The 14,212-nt window shown below is 59.2% G+C and overlaps 1 protein-coding gene across 1 annotated transcript in view; it reads left to right on the top strand.

Moving 5' to 3' along the window:
• Nucleotides 1–2,036: 2,036 nt before the first annotated feature.
• The window catches only part of Celsr1 (cadherin EGF LAG seven-pass G-type receptor 1), a 148,560-nt gene continuing 136,384 nt past the window's right edge, over nucleotides 2,037–14,212 (top strand). Inside the window, exon 1 of the mRNA XM_004650392.2 lies at nucleotides 2,037–5,619. Coding sequence (XP_004650449.2) covers nucleotides 2,037–5,619 — 3,583 coding nt within the window. The remainder of the gene's footprint in view (nucleotides 5,620–14,212) is intronic.

Below are 14,212 nucleotides of genomic sequence, written 5' to 3'. Positions count from 1 at the left end.
ACACCCAACGCATTCATTGCATTCAACTTTGTTTATTTAAACCCAACCCACCCTATCTAAAGCTCTACTGCAAAATACGCCTTCCTGGGGTTCTCCAGCTTTCTCCTTCCCGGATCCCCATTCAGCCTGGTCAGGGAGCCTCCTCAGGTAACAACTCCTTCCAGTGAGGCCCAAGCGCACAAGAGCGGTGTGTGTGTGCGGGGGGATGGGGGGGTGGGGGGGGGAGTTTGCTGGCCCAGTCACACTTAGGGGACAGATACACATTTCATAAACAGGGCTTGCCAGTGGAAACTCCCAGAATCACCAGGTTCCAAAGCAACTCTTCCTTTTGGGCCAATGTAACATTTTCAGCCAATGGGGAAGAAAGACAGCATTTGCAGCCCTCTGAGTAACATAGTTGGAGCTTATGTGATGTATACATATCATAAAGGGCTGGGGAAGGGGCAGCGTGGGGAGGAGAGGAGGACGGAACCCTGTTTCTTTAAAGCTACCGTGTGCGTACCACCGCCCTGTGGAGCTGCCGCCTCTAGAGTTTCTGGCTGGTCAGAAAGCGGGGCTCTGGTAGTCACCCCGAGGCCCTCAAAGCCCCACCGCTTCAAGTGGTCCCAGGCTGCAGTGGGCCGGGACATCGCTCACAGGAGGGGGACCTGTCGCAAACCCCGCCCCCAGGCGCTGAAGTTCCATCTCCAAGCGGAGCTCCTCGGGAGGCTGTCCCCAAGATCAAAAGCCCCCCTCCCCCCTCGGGCGTGGGTGGGCGTGTCCACAGCCTCCCACTCCCGCGCTCCCCGAGTTCCCGGGCCGGGGCCGGTGCCTGTGGTCTGCCTCTCACTCCGCTGCAGGTGATTGCTCGCGCCCGGCCGCTCCCGGCTCCGAGCATCTCCCCAGCATTGCCCGAGTTATGTAAGGGGACAGGTCGCCCCCTCGGCCAGCTCTCAGGGCCCGCGGCTGGGCAAGGGGCCACGTCGCTTCCACTGTAATCTCCAAACCAAGTTATTTTTCTGGTCTCCTAAAAGTTGTGCTTTAAGCTCAGTGGATCCCTAATCCGGTTAGCTCTAGCTCATTGGATTTTAGTGTCTAGGAAACTTTGTATTGGAGTTTTACACGAGCCTTTGTGCGTCTCCCGGTAAAGATGGAATTGTTTCCCATCCTCGGTCACCGCCGCGACTCGATGGGCGGGGAGGGGGGGAAATCCTCGGCCAGTTTCTTGTCCCCTAATCCCTGGGTCCAACCCACCGGGCGCTGAGGGCGGCTGTCCGCGCGGATCAACCCTGCCAGGTGCGTGGCTTCGGTCACCGTCCGGACCCTCGACGGACCGAGTCTCAGCTCACTGGTGGCCTGGGCCCGAGGCCCCAGCCCTGTCTTTCCGCGCCGGCTCCCGGGGCCCCGCCTCCGGGGCAGGCTGGGTGGGGAGGCCGTAGGGGAGTGGGTCGGACCCCTGCCCCCGCCCAGGCCGCGCCCCCGCGTCTCCAAGGCGATCATCGAGGCGCGCACCTCAGTGCCCGCCCCCCCACCGAACAATAAGCCGCGGGGGCGGGGGCGGAGCCGGGCCGGGGCGGGGAGAGCTCCGGCGGAGGGGGCAGAGCGCACCGCCGGGGTTTCAGCTGGCCGCCAGGGTCTGCCGATCTGGGCGCCTCGCTGATCGCTCCGGGAGCGCAGCCCCCGCCCCGCCCCGGCCCGCCCAGCTTCCCACGCCCTCCCGGCCGAGCCCGCGCCAGGGCCACCTGGAGCCGCCCGGAGCCGCCGCTGCCGCAGGTTGATGCGCGGCGCCCTCCCGGGACGCGCGCTCAGAGGAGCCATCTTGAAACCGACTTAGCAAACTTTTGCAAAGTGCTCTCGAAGTGGAAGCTGCGCGGGAGGCCGGGCGCGTGGTCCCCGGTGTCCCCGCCAGGGTCCCCGGGGAGACAGGGCGCGGGCCGCCCCGAGGGCCGGGCACAGGGCGCGCGGAAGCCGCCCCCCGGCCGCGCCGGGTGGATGCGGAGGTGCGCCGGGTGCATGGATTGTGCTCGGGCGCCCGGCTCGGGCTCCGGCTCCGGGCCATGGCGCCATCCCCGCCGTCCCTGCTGCCCGCGCTGGTGTTCCTGGCCGCCGCCGCCGCCCTGCCAGCTCTGGAGCCAGGAGCGGCCGCTTGGGAGCTGCGTGCGCCCGGAGGGGTCGGCGCCTTCGCCCTCTGGACCCGCTGGACCGACAGGTCGGATGCGGCGCGCACGCCCCGGGAGCTGCTGGACGTGAGCCGCGAAGGGCTGCTGGTGGGACGGCGGCTCGGGCCTGGCGCCCGAACTCGGGGGGGCTGCGTGTGCCTCGGGGGACGGCCGCTGCAGGTCCGCCTGGCCGCTCGCGGTCCCCCGACAGCCCAGAGCCTGGTACGAAGGGCGCGCGCTCTCGGTCCCTGCCGTGGAGCCCGTCTGCGGCGCCTATCGCCCCCCAGTTCGGAGGCACGCTCGCGGGCCGTCATCTCGGTGCCTGGGTTCGGTGAGGCGCTCTGCTTTCCAGCCCCTGGAGACGGCGCAGCCTCGCTGCCCAAGGCGTTCTCGGCCCTCACCATCGTCCCCACCTGCAGCTGCCCACTGCACCCCAAGTCCTGTTGCCCGCGCCGACCCATCTGCCTTCCGCCCGGAGGCAAGGCCCAGCTGCGCCTGCTGTGCGCCCAGAAGCGCGCGACCGGCGCCGTCTGGGTGGAGCTGGCGCTAGAGGCCACTACAGGGACACCCCCCGCGTCGCCGTCGCCACCGGGTTGGAGTTTTCCCCAGGCCCGGGTGGGGGCGGCGCGGCGGGCGCGAAGAGGCGCGGGCGGCAGCACCACCCCGCAGTTCCCGCTGCCCAGCTACCAGGTGTCGGTGCCTGAGAACGAGCCGGCGGGCACCGCGGTCATTGAACTGCACGCCCACGACCCCGACGAAGGCGAGGCTGGGCGCTTGAGCTACCAGATGGAGGCGTTGTTTGACGAGCGCTCCAGCGGTTACTTCCTCGTGGACTCGGCCACGGGCGCCGTGATCACGGCCCGCGAGCTGGACCGCGAGACTAAAGACACCCATGTGCTCAAGGTGAGCGCCGTGGACCATGGCACGCCACGGCGCTCAGCCGCCACCTACCTCACTGTGACCGTCAGCGACACTAACGACCACAGCCCCGTGTTCGAGCAGTCGGAGTACCGCGAGCGCGTGCGGGAGAACCTTGAGGTGGGCTACGAGGTGCTGACCATCCGCGCCACCGACGGCGACGCGCCCTCCAATGCCAACATGCGCTACCGCCTGCTGGAGGGGGCAGGCGGCGTCTTTGAGATTGACGCTCGCTCCGGCGTCGTGCGCACCCGGGCCGTGGTGGACAGGGAGGAGGCGGCTGAGTACCAGCTGCTCGTGGAGGCCAATGACCAGGGCCGCAATCCAGGCCCCCTCAGCGCCTCAGCCACCGTGCACATCGTGGTGGAGGATGAGAACGACAACTACCCGCAGTTCAGCGAGAAGCGCTACGTGGTCCGCGTGCCCGAGGATGTGGCTGTCAACACCGCCATCCTCCGCGTGCAGGCCACCGACCGGGACCAGGGCCAGAACGCAGCTATTCACTACAGCATCGTGAGTGGAAACCTGAAGGGGCAGTTCTACCTGCATTCGCTGAGCGGGAGCCTGGACGTCATCAACCCGCTGGACTTTGAGGCCATCCGGGAGTACGCCCTGCGCATCAAGGCCCAGGATGGGGGCCGGCCTCCCCTTATCAACTCCTCAGGGCTGGTCTCAGTGCAAGTGTTGGACGTGAACGACAACGCCCCCATCTTTGTGAGCAGTCCCTTCCAGGCCGCAGTGCTGGAGAACGTCCCCCTCGGTTACTCAGTGCTGCATATCCAGGCGGTGGACGCGGATGCAGGTGAGAACGCCCGGCTGCGCTACCGCCTGGTGGACACGGCCTCTGCTGCCTTGGGGGGCGGCAGTGCGGGTCTTGAGGACCCTGGCTCTTCCTCGGACTTCCCCTTCCAGATCCACAACAGCTCTGGGTGGATTACGGTGTGTGCGGAGCTGGACCGGGAGGAGGTGGAGCAGTACAGCTTTGGGGTGGAAGCAGTGGACCACGGCTCTCCGCCCATGAGCTCCTCGGCCAGCGTGTCCATCACGGTGCTGGATGTAAATGACAACGACCCCGTGTTCACGCAGCCCGTGTATGAACTGCGTTTGAATGAGGACGCTGCTGTAGGGAGCAGTGTGCTGACCCTGAGAGCCCGCGACCGGGATGTCAACAGTGTGATCACCTACCAGCTCACGGGTGGCAACACTCGGAACCGCTTTGCCCTCAGCAGCCAAAGTGGCGGGGGCCTCATCACCCTGGCGCTTCCGCTGGACTACAAGCAGGAGCGGCAGTACGTGCTGGCCGTGACCGCATCGGATGGCACGCGTTCCCACACTGCACAGGTCTTTATCAACGTCACGGATGCCAACACCCACAGGCCTGTCTTCCAGAGCTCCCACTACACAGTCAGCGTCAGTGAGGACCGGCCCGCGGGCACCTCCATTGCCACCATCAGTGCCACCGATGAGGACACGGGGGAGAACGCCCGTATCACCTACGTGCTGGAGGACCCTGTGCCACAGTTCCGCATTGACCCCGACACAGGCACCATCTACACCATGACGGAGCTGGACTACGAGGACCAGGCCGCCTACACTCTGGCCATCACTGCCCAGGACAATGGCATCCCCCAAAAGTCAGACACCACCTCCCTGGAGATCCTCATCCTTGATGCCAATGACAATGTGCCCAGGTTCCTGCGGGATTTCTACCAGGGTTCCGTCTTTGAGGATGCTCCCCCGTCTACCAGTGTCCTCCAGGTCTCCGCCACCGACCGGGACTCGGGCCCCAACGGCCGCCTTCTGTACACGTTTCAGGGCGGGGGTGATGGTGACGGGGATTTCTACATTGAGTCCACGTCGGGTGTGATCCGCACCCAGCGCCGCTTGGATCGAGAGAATGTGGCAGTGTACAACCTCCGGGCTCTGGCCACCGATCGGGGCAGCCCCACTTCCCTGAGTACCTCGGTGGACATCCAGGTGACCGTCTTGGACATTAATGACAACCCTCCCGTGTTTGAGAAGGACGAACTGGAGCTGTTTGTAGAGGAGAACAGCCCTGTGGGGTCGGTGGTGGCGAGGATTCAAGCCAACGACCCTGACGAGGGTCCGAATGCCCAGATCATGTATCAGATCGTGGAGGGCAACGTGCCCGAGGTCTTCCAACTGGACCTGCTGAGCGGGGACCTGCGGGCCCTGGTGGAACTGGACTTTGAGGTCCGCAGGGACTATATGCTGGTGGTGCAGGCCACGTCGGCGCCTCTGGTCAGCCGGGCCACAGTGCACATCCGCCTCCTGGACCAGAACGACAACGCGCCCGAGCTGCCGGACTTCCAGATCCTCTTCAACAACTACGTCACCAACAAGTCCAACAGCTTCCCCAGCGGCGTCATCGGCCGCATCCCGGCCCACGACCCTGACCTGTCCGACAGCCTCAACTACACCTTCGTGCAGGGCAACGAGCTGCACCTGCTGCTGCTGGACCCCTCCACGGGAGAGCTGCAGCTCAGTCGGGACTTGGACAACAACCGGCCACTGGAGGCGCTCATGGAGGTGTCTGTCTCAGGTGAGCGGCTTGAGGGGGGCGGTGGGGGGATGCTGGAAAGCTGCTCCTGGGACCTGCCAAGGGCCTGCCTGGCATGCTGGGGCACATTCAGGCACGGCCCAGGCAACCCTCCGGGAGTTTGCTGCCGTGCTTGGTTGCATGGTGGGGGTGCCCCCCCACCCCACCGCGGCCGCCCATCCAGAAGGAGGCCCTGCTCTGCTGTCCTCAGCAGTTTTGCAGGGAGCTGGCCCGGGCTTCCTCAAGTTCACGTGCAGGCTCCCTAGTGCCTTTCCCTAGTCTTGCTGTGCACACTTGGCCACGGGTATCGTCTGTTTTGCTCAGTGGTGCTCTTGAGTCAGTTTGCTGCCAGCCCGGCTGTCTGGAAGGATCAAAGGTCACTGCCTGCTCCATGTGCCAATTAGTTCCCGGGTGGGACCGTTGGAAATTGCCGGATGATCCCTGAGTCACCCTGTAATATGGCTGGTGTTCCCTTGGTCTGGCTTTTCTGTCTCCTCCACATAATAACAACGGTCGGCTCGTGTGTGCGGCCCCTGGGGTGGCTCTTTGAAAAGCACAGCCCTATTTGATCTCAGCTCCTGTCCCTGGATACCAGCTTATAATTTGGGAATTTGTTCAGAAGCCGCCCAACGTAGTGGCAGAGCTTGTGTGAGAGCCTAGTGTGCCTGCTCTGGGGCTGGGGGAGCAGAGGGGAGAGGAAATGTCAGGTCAGCCACCACAGACTGCCACCAGAGTGGGTCCTCTGTCCTGCTGTCCACCCTGTGCTTGGCCCAGGGACCAGTAGAGACATTAGGAGATCCAGAGGAGAGGGCTGACAAGGGATAGGGGACAATGAAGGGACCTCAAGTGACTCTGCCAAGGGGCCTGCTGTCTGGGGATGTAGCCCGCTGGTGCGGGCAGTAGATCAAATGCCAGGGAGTGGCAGAGGTGTGGCAGGCCTGAGTCCATGAGTCGCGAGAATGCTGAGCTTGCTAACGTGGTATCACCATGGGAGCCGGGAAGAAGCGAAGGTTGATTTTCTCCTTGTTTTGTTCACCGTTGGCTTATGTACTGGGAGCTGGTGACAGTCAGCTCCTATCTCCAGTCATCTCCTGATGTGATCTGAAACATGAGGGCTCTGCTTCTTTCTGTTTTTAAAACATTACTTTTTCTTACATATTTATTTGCAAGCAGAGAGAGAGACTGAGACAGAGAGAATGGGCACGCTAGGGCCTACAGCCACTGCATATGAACTCCGGACACATGTGTCACTTTGTGCATTTGCCTTTACATGGATACTGTGGAATCGAGCCCAGGTTGTCAGGCTTTGCCGGCAAGAGCCTTAACCACTGGGCCGTGTCGCGAGGTCCAGGGCTGTGTTTTGAAGAAGTGTAGCAACTCAAGATGGGCTGAGTCCTAATGTACCAGTTGGTGAAAGTTAGTTTGTGTGGAGTTGTGAGAATGGGTAGAGAATGCTATGGAACAGCTTCTTAGGACACATGGTTCACTGGGGTTATGTGTAGTCCTGGTAAATTACTGTTTCCTATGCCTCTTCATCTGCTACCTAAAGTAAAGCCTAACGTTTGGCCTGTAGAAAAGTAACCTGGCAAACACAGTAGGGCTTAGCTATTTCAGGAGACACGGTGCCTTAGTGACAGCATGTCGGGGACGTGCTGGGAGGGAGGGGCACAGGCATTTGTGTGCCTGCAGCGGGCATGGCGTGGGTGCCCATGTGCCCCAGGCAGGTTCAGGGTGCGTCCATTTATGGGTGGCTGGTTCACAGCGGTCCTGGGAGACACACAGTGTGACCACAGAGGGGACTGGGGGCTCTGCTCTGCAATGGAATTGCTCAGTGACTTGTTTCTGGTCTGTGGACCCTCAGCTCTCACACTGTCCTGTAAATCTGGGGAGTCATGCACTCCCCCCTTCGTGATGTGATGATCGCTATCCGGGTGCTGACTCTGAGCAGCTTCTGAAAGTCTCACATTTATTCCTCCGGCAACTGGAGGGTTCCAGATGAAGACACTGAGACGCAAACGGGAGATCGTTTTCCCAGGAGTGCACAGCCCTCCTCCGAGTCATGATGAAACAAGCCCTCCCTTCACACACCCCACCTAAGGGAGAGGGACGAATCAGTCCTTAGCTAATCTTAGTATTCCACTGCCAAGGCACCCTTAGGAAACTCACACTGCAGTGCCACAGTGCTCAGACCATTGACAGCGTTCAGTTCTCTGAGGACGACGCTCACTGTGACTGTGAGGTCGCAGGTCCGAACAGCAGGCCCAGGCAGAACCGAACCAGGCCCAAAGCCAATCCTGGCCTGGAGCCCCGGGGCAACACTCAGGTTTTATGAAGGCACTGTGTGGGACATCCTCCCCACCCCTGTCCGTCTTCAATGAGAAGTAATTGGCTTCTCAAGATTTACAGCCATGCCCTAGAGCCTTTGATGCCTTGTTACTGCCCTGGAGGTCGGCATGCCCGGCCCATGGTGATTAGAGCTCCTGGAAGCCTTTCCCGGAGGGCTGGGAGCCCACAGGACGTGAGAGGTACCCGGGTATGTCTGGGAGGAGGTGGCTTCTTCAGCCTGAGGTCCCCGTGGTCATTTTGTGGTCATTCTGACAAGTAGACAGGGCTGACGGTGTCGATGACCTCCAAGGACCAAACACTTTTGAAAGCATATCTGAAGTTTGAATATGGTCATTCAAATAACTGTCACTTTTGTATGCCACTTAGTCATAGAAGAGGCTCATTGTCTGTGAGGGTGTTTGAGTGAGCTTCTCAAGTCTGTTATGGGGAGATTTTCCTCCCTTTAAAAATATTTTTAATGTTTAATTCATTTATGATGGAGAGGGTGGTGGGAGGGAGAATGGGCTTACCAGGGCCTCTAGCCACTGCAAATGAATTTCAGATGCATGTGCCATCATGTGTATCTGATGTATGTGGGTTCTGGGGAATTGAGAGAGGGAGGGAGAGAAAAAGAGAGAGAATAGGTGTTCCAAGGCCTCTAGCCACTACAAACGAACTTCAGACACATATGTAGGTACTGGGGAATAGAAGCAGGATCCTGAGGCTTCATAGGCAAGCACCTTACCCACTGAAAAATCTCTCTAGCCCAGGACTTTTTTTTTGAGGCAGGGTCTCACTGTAGTCCAGGATGATATAGAGCTCACTCTTTAGCGCAGGCTGACTCTTGGCAATCCTCCTACGTCAGCCTCCTGAGTGCTGGGATTTAAAGGCATGTCCAACCATACCTGGATGCAAATTATTCTTTCTTTTTTTGAAATATTTTACTTTTACTTATTTGACAGAGGAGAGACACAGAGAGAGAGAATGGGCACGCCAGGGCCTCCAGCCACTGCAAACAAACTCCAGACGTGTGCGCCCCCTTGTGCATCTGGCTAACATGGGTCCTGGGGAATCAAACCTGGGTCCTTTGGCTTTGCAGGCAAACACCTTAACCGCTAAGCCATCTCTCCAGCCCTGGCTGCGAATTATTTTTAAAAATTAGTATGTATTTGCAAGCAGAGAAGAGGGAGAGAGAGAGGATGAGAGATTGACAGAATGTGGGTGCACCAGGCCTCCTGCCACCCCAAACTCCAGACACACGCTCCACTCTGTGCGTCTGGCTTTATGTGGGTACTAGGGAGTCAAACCCAGGCCAGCAGGCTTTGCAAGCAAGTGCCTTTAACTGCTGAGCCATCTCCCCAGCCTGAGAATTTTTTTAATGAGTAGCTTCTTATCCGTGTGTATGTGTTATGGTGCCCATGTACTGGGCACACATGCAAATGTGGGCAGGTGCGTATGGAGGCCAGAGGGCAATGTCAGATGTTTTCCTCAATTATTCTTCACTTTGAGTTATTTTATTTATTTATTTTTTTTTTGGTTTTTCAAGGTAGGGTCTTACTGTAGCCCAGGCTGACCTGGAATTAACGATGTAGTCTCAGGGTGGCCTCGAACTCACGGCGATCCTCCTTAACCTCTGCCTCCCGAGTGCTGTGATTAAAGGCTCTTTACTTTCCTTTTTTGAGACAGGGTCTCAGCCTGGAGTCAGAGTCACTAGACTAGCTGGTCAGCAAGCACCGGGCGCCCTCCTGTCTGTACCCCCAGCTGAGGTTTCGGCATGCACCTCCATGCTGAGCAAGTCAGCTTCTCATGCTCGCTTAACAAGCACTTTGCCCCAGACATCTCCTCAGCCCCTGGCAACCCCATGGGGCACTGAAGCGCGGAGGACTTCCTCCACATGGATCTGTCATTGACACTGGCATTTTCAATCTACCAGGAACATGTGGGGGCCTGGCTTGTGCGTTCAGGACCTCAGGCCCTACCTTAGGGGCCATGGCTGCTGGCAGGAAGGCGAGCCCCTGCCCCTCTCGTCACGCGTGTCTCAGACCTGTGGAGAGCATGCGTGGGGTGAAAGTGATTGGTCGGTGAGTCACTCAGACATGGCGGAAGACAGTGCAACTCAGCTAAACCACAGGCTGAGCCTCCCTCTTCTGTTTGCTCTGCGGGCGAGGGCTGGAATGGGGGTTGTAGAGTCAGCCAGCCTTGATGGAGTTTCAGAAAGCGGTTGCCTCGATAAGTACGGGACATCATAGCGACGCTTCAGCGGAACAGTACAAACAAGGAAACGAGCTGGCCGTTGTGCCAGGCATGGCTGGGCGTGTGGTGTTAGATTTCCTCTGAAAATCACAGTCAGCCGAGGACCCAACAAGCTTAAACTACTCCCATGGTCGAGCTGGTTTTTTCCTGGTGCCACACACCACCCGGAAGAGTTAGGCGCTTTGGGCAAGTACTTAACTGTTGAACAGCTCTCGTAACTGGAGCATAGTTGCTCGTGATCCTTGAAACAGAGGTGTACTTATTTAATTATTGAGCGCCCACTGTGTGCGGGGCCCCCGGTGAGCCAACGTGGCGTCACGACAAAGGCACAGGGCTGAGTTCAAGGGCAGGGAGGACAGAGCAATGGGAGTGGGGGCTGGGCGGCAGGTGCCTGGCGGGGGTGGCAGGCTCCCCGAATGAGGAGAGGGATGACTGGGGAGTTCTGTAGATCCTGCTAGAGGAGGTTGAGGCACAGGCCGGGACCAATCTCTGGATCGTGCTGAGTGGAGAGAAGCAACGGTCCAGGGAACTCTGGAGGTCAGTCCTGGTTTCTTGTGGGTGTGGCATGCCATGTGGTGGGCAGGGCAGATTGGCCAGCCTGGGTGGGCAGATGCTTGCAGACGTGGGGTGGGTGACAGGCAGCCTGCTCTGCACTGAGGGCTCTGCCCAGCGCCGCCACTCAGTTCTTCCTCTTCTGCCTGACGGTATGAACGGCGCTGTTGTCATTCCACTTCCCAGACGGGCAGCGCACACAGGACGCCTAGCTGGGGCAGCAATGGGGTACGATACAGGGATGAGGGAGATCAAGACAGGAACCACGCACGAGTGGACTGGCGGCTGAAAGGACTGAGTGAGCTGGAGGAGAGGAGGGGTCAGGGTCCCCCTAGGAGGTCACTTGTGATCAACACTCTATGGGATCGGGGAGCCGAGGTCAAAAGTGTGATTTGGGTCAACCCAGGGTCAGTGCTTATGACTCTGAGAACTAGATTGGGTGACATAGTTGCCAGCATATGTTGAGGGTAGAGAGGGCCGGGGCTCAGGAGGAGCCTGTGGTGAGCAAGACTAAGGGGATGGCAAGTGAGGAAGGCACATGAGCATGTACAAGCAGGTGTTCGCCTGGCACGGGCCCTGGCACCTTCAGGGGCCTTGGGAGTTGGAGTGCCGGGAAGACGCTCAGGTGGCTGAGCTCTGGGTAGGTGCAGCGGGGGACAGTAGCACCGCGTCTCTATGGGTCACTGCACCAGGAGGAGGGGTCTGGGACAGCCACCTGGACTCCCCAGGACACCTGCCTCAGCGCCAGGTAAAGTGGTGGACAGGTGAAACTCAGGGAACACACCTCATAGCTGTTGCCAGGAACCAATCCGAGAGGTTTCTGGCATCATGACCAGAATGTGGCCCACGTGCCTGGTGATGCATGCCTCCACGTAGGGCCTTGGCTCACCGTTGAGGAGACCGCTTGAGTTTGCATAGATGCATCCTACAGCAGAAACCTGTTGGGGAGCTGGATGGGCGAAGGTGGGGGCTGCTGGCAGGAGTGTCTGTGCCCAGGGTGTGGTGTGTGGCCCCATGCCATGCCTCCATCTCTGCCAGCACTGGGATTCGAACAGGTAGATTTTATCTTGAGGGGTAGAGCATGTGGAAAATATTTCTCAGGTTGGCATGACTCTGTCAGCTCATAGCCTTGGGGGAAGTTTTCTACGGTTTTTCTTGTTGTCCTGTAACCTGAACACAGGTTCACATAAATGCCCAGCATTCAATTCCTGGTGTGGGAGGAGTGAGCTGAGAGCGGCCTTGTTTTACTCGGCTTCCTGCTGCCTTTGCGAGGGTCAGCTGAGAAGCCCAGAGGCTTATTGTCCTGCCTGGCGGGCCTGAGGGACCAGCCACTCAGCCGGTGTCTTTGGACTGTTTGAGAATGAGCCAGAGGGCACTCACAGGGGCTCAAGGTCAAAGGGCTCTTGAGGGGTCAGAGAGCCACTGTTCCGCCTGGGAGGGCAGAGCCGAGGACACCTCCGGGCCTTCTTCAGCCCCTCGTGTGTACAGGAGGTCTGGCCCCGGGTCGGGGAGGGGGAAGGGCAGGCATTTGTCAGGAAACTGTGGCTGAATTTTCACACTTTCACTTCTGGTGAAAACCTAGAGAAACCTAGATAATCAGCTCACCTTTCGAGGGGACCTTCCACAGTCAGGAGAGCTGAGCACCAGCGCCGTGTCACTGCAGTCTCTCTGACCTGGAGAAAGGCCAGGGGCCCTCGTGTACACACACACACACACACACACACACACACACACACACACACACCTTTAGGGCAATTACGTTGAAAGCATTTTTCCTTTAGCCACTCCAACACTTTATTTATTTATTTATTTTTCTCGAGGTAGGGTCTCACTCTAGCCCAGGCTGAGCTGGAATTCACTATGTAGTCTCAGGGTGGCCTCAAACTCATAGTGATCCTCCTGCCTCTGCCTCCCAGGTGCTGGAAATAAAGGCGTGTGCCACCAGGCCCAGCTCCAACACTCTTAGTTCCTTCTTGTGGCAGTAGGAAACATCCCTTAGGACACAGAGGGACCCTGGGAGCTGCGTGTCTTTTAGGCACCTCCAGCTCATCTACAAGAGGAGTCATGCTGGCCCTTGCCTCCCAGGGGTGGCCAGCAAACAGCAGAGTGTCAGGCGTGCGCAGAGCGGCCAGTTGCAGGTGGAGCTGTTGGGAGGGCGTGTTGTCACGGAGGGAGGGAACTTTCACTTCCAGCTGTGTTCTTCGCGTGCTGCACATGAAGGTGAACTTGGGGTGAGCAGGCGAGCCCTGGGCTCCTGTGGCTTTTCCATGCAAGTAACAGTTCCCCAGACAAGGAGACAGCCCGGGGAAAGGCCAGCAGCCAGGGCTTCCGACACAGAACCTCACCTGCCCTCCATCCCTGCACCGGCTTTCACGCCTGGCTTCCTGGAAGCCCCAGAGTTGCCCTTTGGAGGGGCTGGGGTGTTGCCAGAGCCCCGCCACTGTGAGATCACGTTGGCTCCTGGCTCGGGCTTAGTCAGTGGGAGAAGGCACTAAGAGGTTCCTATGGCTCCCAGGGAGCGTGGCTCCCTAGGGTGGGTAGGAACTGGCTTTCTGAGACCTCAGTCTTTTTCTCTCCTCTCCCCTTCTGAACATGGAGCTCGGGGTGGGGCTCGGGGCACGGATGGCATTTGTCACCTCGCCCCAGACCTGAGGCCAGGGCGCGGCACCTGGATGGAGCTCACGGGGAGTCACTCGCAGTTTGGGTGGGTGGCCCCGCAGTTATGGTAGGGCCTCTCCTTCGGGCCCTATTCTGACCTTCTAGGCTCCGTGGGTGGGCAGGGTCCATCTTCTTGTGATGGCTCCATCTCTGTACCTCAGTTTCCCCAGGGGAGCAGGGCTGACAGATGCCATCTGCAGAGGTGTGCTGAGGGCTGGTGGCGTCTCCCAAGCTATGGCAGCACTGGAGAGACTGCGGGTAATAGAGTGCCTGGACATGACTGGGTAGATGGAGCCGGTTGTGAGGCGCCCATTTTGTTTTCCAGTCTCCTCTGTCTTCATGTCTGTCTGTTCTTGTTCCTGCCTCCAGCATGCGAGGACAGTGGAGCTGCCTGTCCACTTGTGAGGGCTTCATTGGTGGTCAGCAGGAGCTCTGGGCAACCTTACTATCCCCTGGGCAGGTGTGTGTCCATGGGCTGTAGAAAGTGGTTGGCTGGCGCAGGTTTGAAGGACGCTTGGTTCTGGGACTTGTAAATATCTATGTTAAGTTGAGGGGAGACTGCGGTCCAGCTGAGGGTGGCCTTGTATGTCTGCCTGCTCTCAGAAGGTCATAGGTGCACGAAGCCACATTCTCCACCCCAGTCCCTGGCTCTTTCCCCTGGCACCAGCCTGTCCTCTTTCTAACCCTGCCTGATAGCGTTCCCTTATACTGAGCTAACACACACACACACACACACACACACACACAGAGAGAGAGAGAGAGAGAGAGAGAGAGAGAGAGAGAGAGAGAGAGAGAGGGAGAGAGAGAG

Source organism: Jaculus jaculus, chromosome 6 (assembly GCF_020740685.1).
Source record: "Jaculus jaculus isolate mJacJac1 chromosome 6, mJacJac1.mat.Y.cur, whole genome shotgun sequence".
NCBI classification, from domain to species: domain Eukaryota; kingdom Metazoa; phylum Chordata; class Mammalia; order Rodentia; family Dipodidae; genus Jaculus; species Jaculus jaculus.
Note: the sequence above shows the minus strand (reverse complement) of the source record. Positions and strands in the feature narration are given on the sequence as shown.